Raw genomic sequence first — 12,187 nt, 5'->3', positions numbered from 1 at the left:
ACTTTTGTGATAGCATTGGAAATGTAATTGAGGAATATAGGTAATAAAAAAAAAGATAAATAAAAGTAGCATTCCTAAAAAAACAAAAACAAAAAAACCCTTCGGTATTGTGCATCAAAAAATCTCTCTGTCTCTGTTTCTGGCTCTCTCTGGCTCTCCTTTCTCTGTGTGTCATGTGTGTTTGTTCTTTGAGGATTTTGTACAGTATTTTTTAATCATTTCCTTCCTTTCTCCTAACTCCTTCCAGATTTGCCCCAGCTTCCCCACCCACCCAGTTTTGTGTCCCTTTTAAAAAGACAAATAAAATAAAAGAAAAAAAAAAAGAAAAAAAGCAAGAAGAAAAGAGATAAAGAAAAGGAAAAGAAAAGTCATTAAGTTTGATTGTGACACCAGGCATAAGACCTGCTGAAGCTGAAGCCAGACAAAGTTTGAGCATGGAGATGGGAGGAGGGCCCAAAGTCCCACCTTTAGCTAAGGAGCTATCAGCAGTAGTTGTGCTACACTTTATTTAAAATCATTTTCTCCTGGCTGTATATGTCTACTGTGCAAAAATGTCCGTGCAAGGAGAAGGTTTATAAGGACAGCATAACATGTGTTGATGACCACAAAAGGGAAGATTTCACTGTTTTTTGTTTGTTTGTTTGTTTTGGTCTTTCACAGCGGCTGCTGTTGAAATGCAATTGCATCAGGAGCCTGAGGGAGAGTTTCTCATTTTCTTTTGTAGCCTGACTTTGAAGAGTTTGTCTTTTCTATGACAAATGACCTCAGCTGTGTGCTCATTGTATCCCAAGAAGACTCGGAGGTTATTCAGGAAGAAACTCTCCCGCAGACTGATACAGAAGAAGAACCTGGCGTTTTGGAAGAGCCTCACGTTAGGTTTGCACCTGTGATGATAAAGAAGAAACGGGACAGGTAGCTAAGACAAGCCCTTTATCATCTAGAATGTGTTACTAAGTGATGGCGTATGATGCTCAGATGTCTCAAAACCTAATGTTTTTCTATAGGTACAAGTTTCCTTTTGGTCAACCTAGAATATTATATATTCAGAAAGTGGGGGGTTTCCTTGAATGTTTATGACAAGAAAATTAGAAAGGGCATAACTTCCTTGCTTAGTTTTCTAAGCCTGGCACCCAATCTGGCCTCATTCTCTCAGGCGTAGGGAGTATATCAGAGCCATGCATTGCCTCAGCCAGCCCTGTCCATTCTCCTACGCCAACCCCTCTCCTTTTGTCTACTAGGCTCTCTGTTTTGCTTCAGACATTTACTGGTATAAAATTGATGGTGACAAAATAAATCAATATTTTAGTCATCCATTTTTAAATATTTCAAAAGGAGCAAGCAGTTTTCAGAATGTTGGCTGTTGTACTGTTTGTGACTTTTACTCAGTTAAGGACTAAGAGCCAGAGTTTGATACAAAATTCTTTCAGGACACACCTGAAGGAGTTTGATGAGGAAGAAGTGACTTTGATATTTGAGCCTGAAGGCCTTGTGGCTGGGTTGGCTGCTGTTCCATGTCCCAGTGCTATTGCACTGTCTGACTGGGGTGCCCAAGAAATTTCCCCTTTTCATATAAACTGGGATTTTCTTGTGGTTTCTGGTTACTGCATATTTTTTTTTTTTTTTTTAGGTAGCAGATAACTTTTAGCTTTGTTTTGCTGTTGTATTGCTGGGCCCAGAATCAGGGTCTTCTGCATGCTACTTACGTGTTCCCACTCCTGTGCAAGGTTATGATGTTATTTAGTTTCAAGTTTTGAAGCAGGATAGAGCAAAACAAAAAGGAATTCAGTGGATGCCGAAGGGCTTTGGGAACAGTGGAAATTACATTCAGAGTGAAGTGTAGGCAGAAAGAAGCATTTTATTATGTTATTAAATTCTAAGTCATTCATTAACATAAAACTTCAGACATAGCTTCTTACACCTTTACCTCATAATAATCTTAGATTACACTTTGGGTTTTAACAGTTTGCAAGAGTATATGGACCGACAGCATATGTCTGATTACTGCGATATTGAGGATGATGCGGTTAAGGTCTCTAAGTTCATTGACATATTATTCCCTGATTTTAAAACTATGAAAAGCATGAATGTACAAACGACGCTAGCATTACTGCATCCAGACATCTGTGAGGAAGAGAAAGGTAGGAAGGGAAGAAGAGAATAAGAATTTGGAGGGTAGGATCTGAATATTGATTCATCACTTTCTCAATAATATAAGGAATCTTTAGATGAAGAATTCACAAAGCATTGTCTAAGCTGTGACTTTGATGGAGTCTATTTCAACACTGTCAATGCCTTAGAGGACACAAGGAGACTGGGCAACTATCGCATGTCTGCAGTGCCTTGGCACAGAGCTCTAGGAGAGTCAGATCACTAGTGTGGCTTGAATAAGATATGGTAGTGGGTCTATTTAATTTATAAAAATCAGAAGAAGATGGGAAAGCAAACATATTGGTATTTGCAATATATTTTTATATGGTTGTTTGTTTTTCAGTACTGGGAACAGTGCCCAGGGTCTCACTTGTAGGTAAGCACACTGACACTGAATTACAGCCCCATGCCCCATCCTTAAATGCTGGTCATTTAAAACCGCATCCCATCATCACACACCAGAGAAAATTCTCCAGAGTGAGAATGGAGGTTCTACATAGCATCATTCATTCATTAATTCACTCATTCATTCATTTATTGATCATGCATTTATTCAGCTGAAAACATCATTGCACTTGCATGGGAATTTTGACACAATATCACATATATCATTATAGAACACTGTACTGTAATGCTAGCTCGAAGTGTATTTGGGATAGGTAAATTTCTTTTGTGGGGTATAGGGTGGGTAGCTCATCACATGCTAGACTCCAAATGCTTATTCTTGCCCTCTAGCTATCAGGAAGATCCCTCCCAAACTAAACTATAACAACCTTCAATGTCTCTAGACATTGATTGCCAAATTCCCTGAACAGGACTACTGAGAATCATTGCTAGTGCATGTCATCTGCCTTGGGAGATATACAAACTCTCATTTTCCATCTGTGTGCCTTGATTTCTTTTGGTTTCTCTCCTCAGACAAGCTGGCATGGCCGTGTGATGCTGAGCTGATGCTGTACAGTAGTGACACACCATATCTTAAGCAAAAGGTTCAGTTTCTGTAACATTAGGTGCAAGGATAACTATTGATGTGTTTTTGCAGGTTAAGGAAATGTCCATGTATTTCATGGCTTAAGGCAAATTGATTTTGCTGTTAATGCTTATATTTATGTTTTATTTTGCACTGCTGGGGAGTAAGTCTGTCTTATTGTAAATTAGTGTTGTCACTTTGTAAACAATTTATTCTTTGTCTACAGCAATTACATATTTTTCTATATTTGATAATATGGCAGATTAATTTTTGAATAGTGTTTGTACTTTCTTTTATAATCATCTGTTTGGGGTGCCAAAATTTTTCTTAGCTTGTTATGCCTCTTTTTCTGTCTTCTATTACTTTAAATGAGAATTTAAAGATTTTTTTTCTTCTTTTAGCATATTGTGAGAAGCTAATTAATACTTCTGACCTCAAAGTTGGAGTGTGTATGGTAACAGGGTCTTTAAGAAAATTGTTCATGTTAAGTAAGATCATAAAGGTCAGTCTCCATGGGAACCACCGTCCTGACTCTCTACAGACAACACTGTTCTGATAGGATGCGATACGGTTAGTTGCTCCTCCCCACCCCACCCCACAGCACTGACCACAGGAGGTTAGACCACAAGTCCATAGGAAACGTATACAAATCCCTAAACCAAAAATGGAGACCTCGGAAACATCAAATGTTCTAGCATCTGTATCTTGCACTTCTTTAAGAGCTTCGAAACCTGTAAGAGAGCACATTTCTGCTGTTAAATCCATCCAATCACGGGCGTGCTCTCACAGAAACTCAAACTGACCAGTGTACATTTCAAATATTCTCTGACGAGCACATTCTAGTGACTACTCTAAAGTCTGAAGTCTCTATGTCCACTTCGAAATAATACTGTGCTCATTTTTTTTTTAATTTAAATTTATTTGTAATTTGTGTATATGAGAATTTTGCTGCCATGTCTGTTTGTGCACAACCTGTATGCCTGGTGCCAATGAAGTCCAGAAGAGGGCATCAGACCTTCTGGAGTTACAGACAATTATGACCCAGCATGCTGGGAATTGAACCCTGGTCCTATGTAAGAGCAGCAAAGGCCCTTACCTGCCAAGCCACTCTCAAGTCTTGAGATAATACTATACATTTGATGGGTAGTTCAAATATCAGGCATTTCCCAGTATGTTCAGCCTGCCACTTCCATCAGCAAATTCACATCTCCAGCCTAAGTGCACTATGCTAAATACTGACACTAAGTCAAGAACCTGAAAAGTAAAAGAGGGATCTTATGTATGTTGTTATTACACCATCACTTTACTCTCTCACACCCTCTCCTTCACAATGTAGATGTACTTACATTTCTAAGACATTGTTTTCCTTCATCCTGAAAGAATTCTTCAAACATTCTCGCCAAGTCTGATCTACTGATGAGACATGTCCTCTTTGTGTTGTCAGAGAATGTCTTTATTTGTTCTTTACTTTTGATGCCTTTTTAATTCCACCAGATTCAGGATTCTAGGTAGGAGTATGATTTTAAGAACTTTAGTCTTTCCTTTCTTGCTGGCACAGTGTCCCAGGGAACAATGGTGTCGGTCTTATCCTATTCCTTTGGTAAGTTATTTTGGACCTTTCCTTGAGATTTTCTTGTTATATTTGTTTTTCTACAGTTTGAAGACAGTATGCACAGGTGTAAATATTTTGAAATTTATCATGTTCTGTTTTCTCCAGCTTGCAATAATTAATTGAATAATTTTCAGCTATTATAATTTTCTCCCCCAGGCCCCCAGTTCTTTCTTTTTTTCCTGATACTGCCATTATGGGTTTGTTTCACTTTATAACTATTCAAGAGTTCTTGTACATTATCTTCAGTTTCCTCATTTTTCTCATGTTTCAGTTTGGGGAGTTTTTATTAACGCATCATCTATTCACTGATTCATCTTTGCTTGTGGCAAAAGTACTAATTCTGGTGATCCTTTGATACTTTCAAGTCGAGTGTGTGTGTGTGTGTGTGTAATCAGTTTACCTCATATGCCTATTCTTTTTCTCTTTATATTTCCCCACCTCCTTTCTCAATTACTTTCATTTTCTTTACTCTTAGTAAAAGCCAGACAAAATCACTAGTAGGAACTGAGGCAGTCAGGGCTTTAGTTGTGGTTTTGTTGATGTGGTCAGGCGCTGGGCTGTGTTTAATACTTGTTCATGAAACAGGTGCTTCAGCTTTTCTTTACTTTAGTTAGCTAGGTTTAGTTTAGTTAGGTTTCCCTAGAAACTCTTTAAATGAAGTTTATGTCTGTATTGCTCACCTGGAAGCAATTGCATGCAGTGCACTTCTATTGATGCTCTTCTGGAAGAAGAATCACTTAATTACCTTCCAATGAAAACTAACGTACAGAGACAAAGTTCAGAGCAGAGACGGAAGGAAGAGACTGCCCCACCTGGGGATCCATCCCATAAACAACCACCAAACCCAGACTCTATTGCAGATGCCAACAAGATTTTGCTGACAGGAGCCTGATATAGCTGTTTCCTGAGAGGCTCTGCCAGTGCCTGTCTAATACAGAAGTGGATGCTCACGGCAATCCATTGAACAGATCACACGGTCCCTAATGAAGGAGCTAGAGAAAGTACCCAAGGAGCTGAAGGGGTCTGCAACCCTATAGGAGGAACAACAATATGAACTAACCAGTACCCCCAGAGCTCCCCGGGACTAAACCAGCAATCAAAGAAAACACATGGTGGGATTCTTGTCTCTAGCTGCATATGTAGCAGAGGATGGGAGGAGAGCCCTTGGTCTTTCGAAGATTCTATGCTCCAGTGTGGGGGAATGCCAGGGCCAGGAAGCGAGAGTGGGTGGGTTGGGGAGCAGGGGGAGTGGGGAGGAAATAGGAGAATTTTATAGAGGAAACTAGGCAAGGAGATAGCATTTGAAATGTAAATAAAGAAAATGTCTAAAAAAAAAAACAAATAAAGCTGCTATGAACATAAAAATTCTCAAATAATAAATTTTTAAAAATTAAAATAAAATTCTAGAAAGTCCAAATGTTAAATAGTTCAAGAAGATGGCTAAGTATATTTGCTATATTGCTAAATTAAGATCACATAAACCTGTTTTGAGTCCATTATATAAATAATATGTCCAGTTTGGTGCATAAATAATATTTCATAATGCTTGAGTAAAGTTACCTTTACTCTTATCAGAGAGAGAGAGAGAGAGAGAGAGAGAGAGAGAGAGAGAGAGAGAGAGAGAGAGAACGAATGTTCTGTTGAGCCCGAGTCCCTGAACAGAACAACTCTAAGTTTTTCTTAGACATAGCCTTTCATTTATGTAGTAAAGGGAGGAGAGAGTGGGCTACAGTTATTTGGCCATCCTTTTCCTAGATTTGGTAAGTCTATGATAAATTGGTTTCCTGTAAAAACCTAGTATTTTGTAGTATTTTCTGGATGCATTTCAAAATGATTGATTTTCCCTTGAGAATAATTTGATGTATTCAGTTTTCCTGTACCGCCTGCCGTCTAGTCTTTCTGTGGCCATCTCAGATATCAGCAGGAATGTTTCAGTGAGCACTGAGCACAAACATATTCAGAGATACAGCACTTATAAATAACATTTATACCACTGGTAATAAGTTATTAAACATTGTTTTTTTTAAGCTGGGTGTGGTAGCTAATTCTAGAAATGCCAGTACTTTGGAACCCAAGGCAGGAAGATTATCATGAGTTCAAGGTTATCATAGGCTACAGAGTTAGACTGCTCAAACTCTGCCCCTCCTAATAAGTGGCTCTACTCTATAATTAGTATTTTCTAATCTCTTATGTGTATGCATGTAGGGAATGATACAAAGGTCTCAAGTATTCACTACTACTGAAAGACTTCTCCTAAGCATTCTGTTTCCCTTTGTCCCCGATAGAGCAATTGCAGACAGAATACGTGCTTATATCCAAGTCTAACTTGGTGCATCAGTGGCTTTCATTAGCATTCATTATAGAATAGGCAACTCATATGTTATAACAAGAGAGGGTATCCTCCCAGAATTTCTTGACTACTTATAATAGAACCTTTTAGGAGAGTTATCTCATATATGATATGAATGTCATGGGCCTCCTGAGCATGATTAGACTTCTCTGCTCCCCAGGGGGATATTAGTGGACTAGGCTTACGAGGGCCTTGTGTTGGTGACCACTGTGCTCTGATTCAGAGGCAGCACTGGCTATGTCATATATGGAGGAGAGTGACACAGCTGGGGATCTTGAGAAGAGTCCACTCAGGCTGACAGTGGTAGGGGACAAGCACAGTAATGTAAACGATAAACGCATTTCTTGTCGTTCATTTTCATCACCTCTATTTCCTCAGAGAAATCAGAGCTCATTCTCTACATTTGCCACCGAAGCTTGTCAATCATTTCCATTATCATTTGGTCCCTCCGCCAGTGATTAGCAGAGTATATAGTCTTAAAAGCAAATCGAGTCTGAACATCTGTCTTTTAATTGCTGTACTTATGACCTTCAGATTAAATGTCATTATCAATTTAGAATTGTCTCTTTCCTCTTCCTTGCTCTCTTTTAGAATCTGCATGATTTTTAAGTGCCTCATTTTAATTTAACTGTGAGTGTGTATGCATAAATTATTGTGGGGCTTTTGTGGGATCCAGCTTAAGATTTAATTAAGACATGGAAACATTTATATAGTTTAAAGCTGTTTGCTTTTTACTGAGGAAGGCTCTCAGCTAGCTTCTAACTTTTGTTGTTGTTGTTGTTGTTGTTTGTTTGTTTCTGGTTTTTGTTTTTTTATTAGATATTTATTTCATTTACATTTCCAATGCTATCCCAAAAGTCCCCCACACGCTTCCCCACCCACTCCCCCCCACCCACTCCCACTTCTTGGCCCTGGTGTTCCCCTGAACTGAGGGGGGACATATAAAGTTTGCACGACCAATGGGCCTCTCTTTCCACTGATGGCTGACTAGGCCATCTTCTGACACATATGCAGCTAGAGACACGAGCTCTGGGGGGTACTGGTTAGTTCATATTGTTGTTCCACCCATAGGGTTGCAGATCCCTTTAGCTCCTTGGGTACTTTCTCTAGCTCCTTCATTGGGAAACCTGTGCTCTGTCCAATGGATGACTGTGAGCATCCACTATGACCCAACAAAGAAAGACAGCTTCAGACCAATTTTCCTTATGAATATTGATGCAAAAATACTCAATAAAATTCTTGCAAATTGAATTCAAGAACACATCAAAATGATCATCCATCATGATCAAGTAGGCTTTATCCTAGGGCTGCAGGGATGGTTCAATATATGGAAATCCATCAATGTAATCCACTATATAAATGAACTCAAAGACAAAAACCACATGATCATCTCATTAGATTCAGAGAAAGCATTTGACAAAATCCATCACCCCTTCATGATAAAAGTCTTGGAAAGATCAGGAATTCAAGGCCCAAACCTAAACATAATAAAATAAATATATAGCAAACCAGTAGCCAACATCAAACTAAATGGAGACAAACTTGAAGCAATCCCACTAAAATCAGGAACTAGACAAGGCTAAACACTCTCTCCCTGCCTATTCAATACAGTACTTGAAGTCCTAGCCAGAGCAATTCGACAACAAAAGGAGATCAAGGGGATACAAATTGGAAAGGAAGAAGTCAAAATATCACTATTTGCAGATGCTATGATAGTATATATAAGTGACCCCAGAAATTCCACCAGGGAACTCCTAAACCTGATAAACAACTTCAGTGAAGTAGCTGGATATAAAATTAACTCAAACAAATCAGTGGCCTTTCTCTACATAAAGGATAAACAGGCTGAAAAAGAAATTAGAGAAACAACACCCTTCTCAATAGTCACAGATAATATAAAACACCTTGATGTGACTCTAACTAAGGAAGTGAAAGATCTGTATGATAAGAACTTCAAGTCTCTGAAGAAAGAAATCGAAGACGATCTCAGAAGTTGGAAAGATCTCCCATGCTCATGGACTGGCAATAATAATATAGTCAAAATGGCTACTTTGCCTAAAGCAATCCACAAATTCAATGCAATCCCCATCAAAATTCCAACTCAATTCTTCACAGAGTTAGAAAGGGCAATTTGCATATTCATATGGAATAACAACAACAACAAACAAAACAAACAAACAAACAAAAAACCTAGGATAGCAAAAACTATTCACAATAATAAAAGAACCTCTGGTGAAATCTCCATTGCTAGCATCTAACTTAACCTGACTTCTCCATCTCTCCACATGGATCTCACTTGCCTCCTCCCAGCTCTGTCCCATCTCCCTCCTGCCTCCTCCCTCATCTGCATCTCTCTGTGTTTGACAGTCTCCACCTGACTAGAAGTTCTGCCCAAAATTCCTGCCTCAACTCTGGCTGCTAGATTTTTTTTGTGTGTGAAAAGATGCACTTTCCCTCCCCCCAGGCAGCTTTCTTTTAAAGGCAGGTGAGAAAGTGACATTTACATGTCCTGCTAACTGGGTGTTTCCAGATCCAAATAGCAACTGAAAAGACAAGAAACTCCATTGTGTAAATGTACCACATTTTCTGTATCCATTCCTCTGTAAATGTGGTACATTTACACAATGGAGTACTACTCAGCTATTAAAAACAATAAATTTATGAAATTCATAGGCAAATGGTTAGATCTGGAGGATATCATCCTGAGTGAGGTAACCCAATCACAAAAGAACAGACATTATATGTACTCACTAGTAAGGAGATATTAGCCCAGAAGCCCAGAAGCTCAGAATACCCACCCAAGATACAATTCACAAACCACATGAAACTCAAAAAGAAGGAAGACCATAGTGTGAACACTTTGATCCATCTTAGAAGCAGGGAACAAAACATCCATGGAAAGAGTTACGGAGACAAAGTGTGGAGTAGCACTTGAGACTGAAGAAATGACCATCCAGAGACTGACCCACCTCGGGATCCATTCCATATATAATCATCAAACCCAGACACTGTTGTGGATGCCAACAAGTGCTTGCTGACAGGAGGCTGATATAGTTCTCTCCTGAGAGACTCTGCCAGTGCCTGACAAATACAGAAGTGGATGCTCACAGCTATCCATTGGACAGAGCACAGGGTCCCTAATGAAGGAGCTAGAGAAAGTACTTAAGGAGTTGAAGGGGTTTGCAACCCCATAGGAGGAACAACAATATGAACTAGTCAGTAACCTCAGAGCTCCTATGGACTAAGTCACCAACCAAAGAGCATACATGGTGGGGCTCATGGCTCCAACTAAATATTCAGCAGATGATGGCCTAGTTGGACATCAATGGGGGGAGAGGCTGTTTGTCCTATGAAGGGTCTATGCCCCAGTGTGGGGTAATGCCAGGGCCAGGAAGCAGAAGTGGGTGGTTTGGTGAGCAGAGGGATGAGGTAGGGATAAGGGGAGGGTTTTTTTTTGGAGGGGAAACCAGGAAAGGGGATAATATTTGAAATGTAAACAAAGAAAATATCCAATAAAAAAAGACAAGAATACAATATTTGTGGATCACCTTCATAGCCAGGAAATACAATATTTGTGGATCATCCCAACATCTCCCCCTTTTAGTTCGAGAAATGGCCTCTTCTCTAACAACAGTAAATCATACACAAGAAGAATAATTAGAAGAACTACTACAGTATGAATTATATTTGCAATGTTTAGTCTATTGTACTTGACAACTTTGGAGAAAATATTTCAATATCTACTTGGGGTACTTCAGTCCTTTTGTATATCTTAAGTCATTTTCTTATCACCATTTAAGCTTTCACATCCTTTAACCTTAACAACTTGCATTATCAACCTTAAAACATTTTCTTAAACCCAAAAAACGTTTTAGATCCTTACAACTGAAGCTTGTATGCCTTTCGACCTTTATAAACTTAACATCTCTTTTGTGAGTTTCTCTTTTTAAAAAATCTGATAGCAAGAAAAACTGTAAAACTACAGCTACCTGGTCGTCAACTCTATCAGAAACCTGAGAAGGATAAATTTTACTTGAGGAAACAGGAAATGCAGAGTGATCAGCTTCCAAATCTTAAAAAAAAATGATATAGACTTACTGGCTACCTGGACAGTCATTCGAGTTGCCTTTATGTCGGTGGGACATCCATCTTCAGCTGCCAGGCCCAGAAGATCTGACAGACATTTTTGTGAAGTGGGAACTTTGGCAGGAATACACTTTCTTGTCTAGGCAAAGTGGGGCAATCAACTTCCTGGTGTCCTGCCTGTGCAGCGTTTGGACAGCTTGCTGATAGCAGTTGAGGTGAAGGACAGTTTACAGCCCACTGGGCAGCATTGCCACATTTGAAGCAGGCTCCAGGTAGAGTCACCTGTGCTAATCGTTGTCTTTAGAAGAGATTGGGGTGCTATCAGGGGTTGATTTGTCTCTCTGTCAGAAAAAAACTTTTCTGAAGTGTTTGAGGACCATCTCTCTAAAATTGTCTGATTTTGCTTGACTTTTAAAACATATATAGGAGGCAAAATGAAGCTTATTCCTCCAACCAACTATATTAGTACCTAGCAAGACCACAAGTGTAATTCTGAATGCAATAAAGAATATGATATTTAAAGATGACTGACCACTAACTTGTATTTCTTAATTATCTAACAGTTTACAATTATAGCTTTTATAAGACAAGAACTGGACAATAAATTTCTAAATGAGTTGTGTGTGTGTACATACACCTTAAACAAGAGTTGAATCATATATACAGTATTCTACAGCAAATGTAACCTTAAATTCCTATAATTATACAAAAATCTATATAAGTCTAAAATGTTTGAGACTTATCATTGTATTCTTAGTCTTTTTTTTAATTAGGTAATTTCCTCAATTACATTTCCAATGCTATCCAAAAAGTCCCCAATACACCCCCCCAGTCCCCCACCCACCCTCCCCCACCCCTTGGCCCTGGCATTCCCCTGTACTGGGGCATATAAAGTTGTTAAGTCCAATGGGCCTCTCTTTCCAGTGATGGCCCACTAGGCCATCTTTTGATACAAATGCAGCTAGAGATAAGAGCTCTGGGGTACTGGTTAGTTCATAATAATGTTCCACCTATGGGGTTG

The 12,187-nt window shown here is 39.0% G+C and overlaps 1 protein-coding gene across 2 annotated transcripts in view; it reads left to right on the top strand.

Moving 5' to 3' along the window:
- Positions 1-12,187, top strand: part of Nme8 (NME/NM23 family member 8) — a 58,530-nt gene that overhangs the window by 19,393 nt on the left and 26,950 nt on the right. For both annotated transcript variants that reach the window (XM_021180359.1, XM_021180361.1), the window contains 2 exons: positions 725-912; positions 1,963-2,138. In XM_021180359.1, the coding sequence (XP_021036018.1) occupies positions 725-912; positions 1,963-2,138 (364 nt within the window). The remainder of the gene's footprint in view (positions 1-724; positions 913-1,962; positions 2,139-12,187) is intronic.

This window comes from Mus caroli, chromosome 13, assembly GCF_900094665.2.
Source record: "Mus caroli chromosome 13, CAROLI_EIJ_v1.1, whole genome shotgun sequence".
Taxonomy (NCBI): Eukaryota; Metazoa; Chordata; class Mammalia; order Rodentia; family Muridae; genus Mus; species Mus caroli.
Note: the sequence above shows the minus strand (reverse complement) of the source record. Positions and strands in the feature narration are given on the sequence as shown.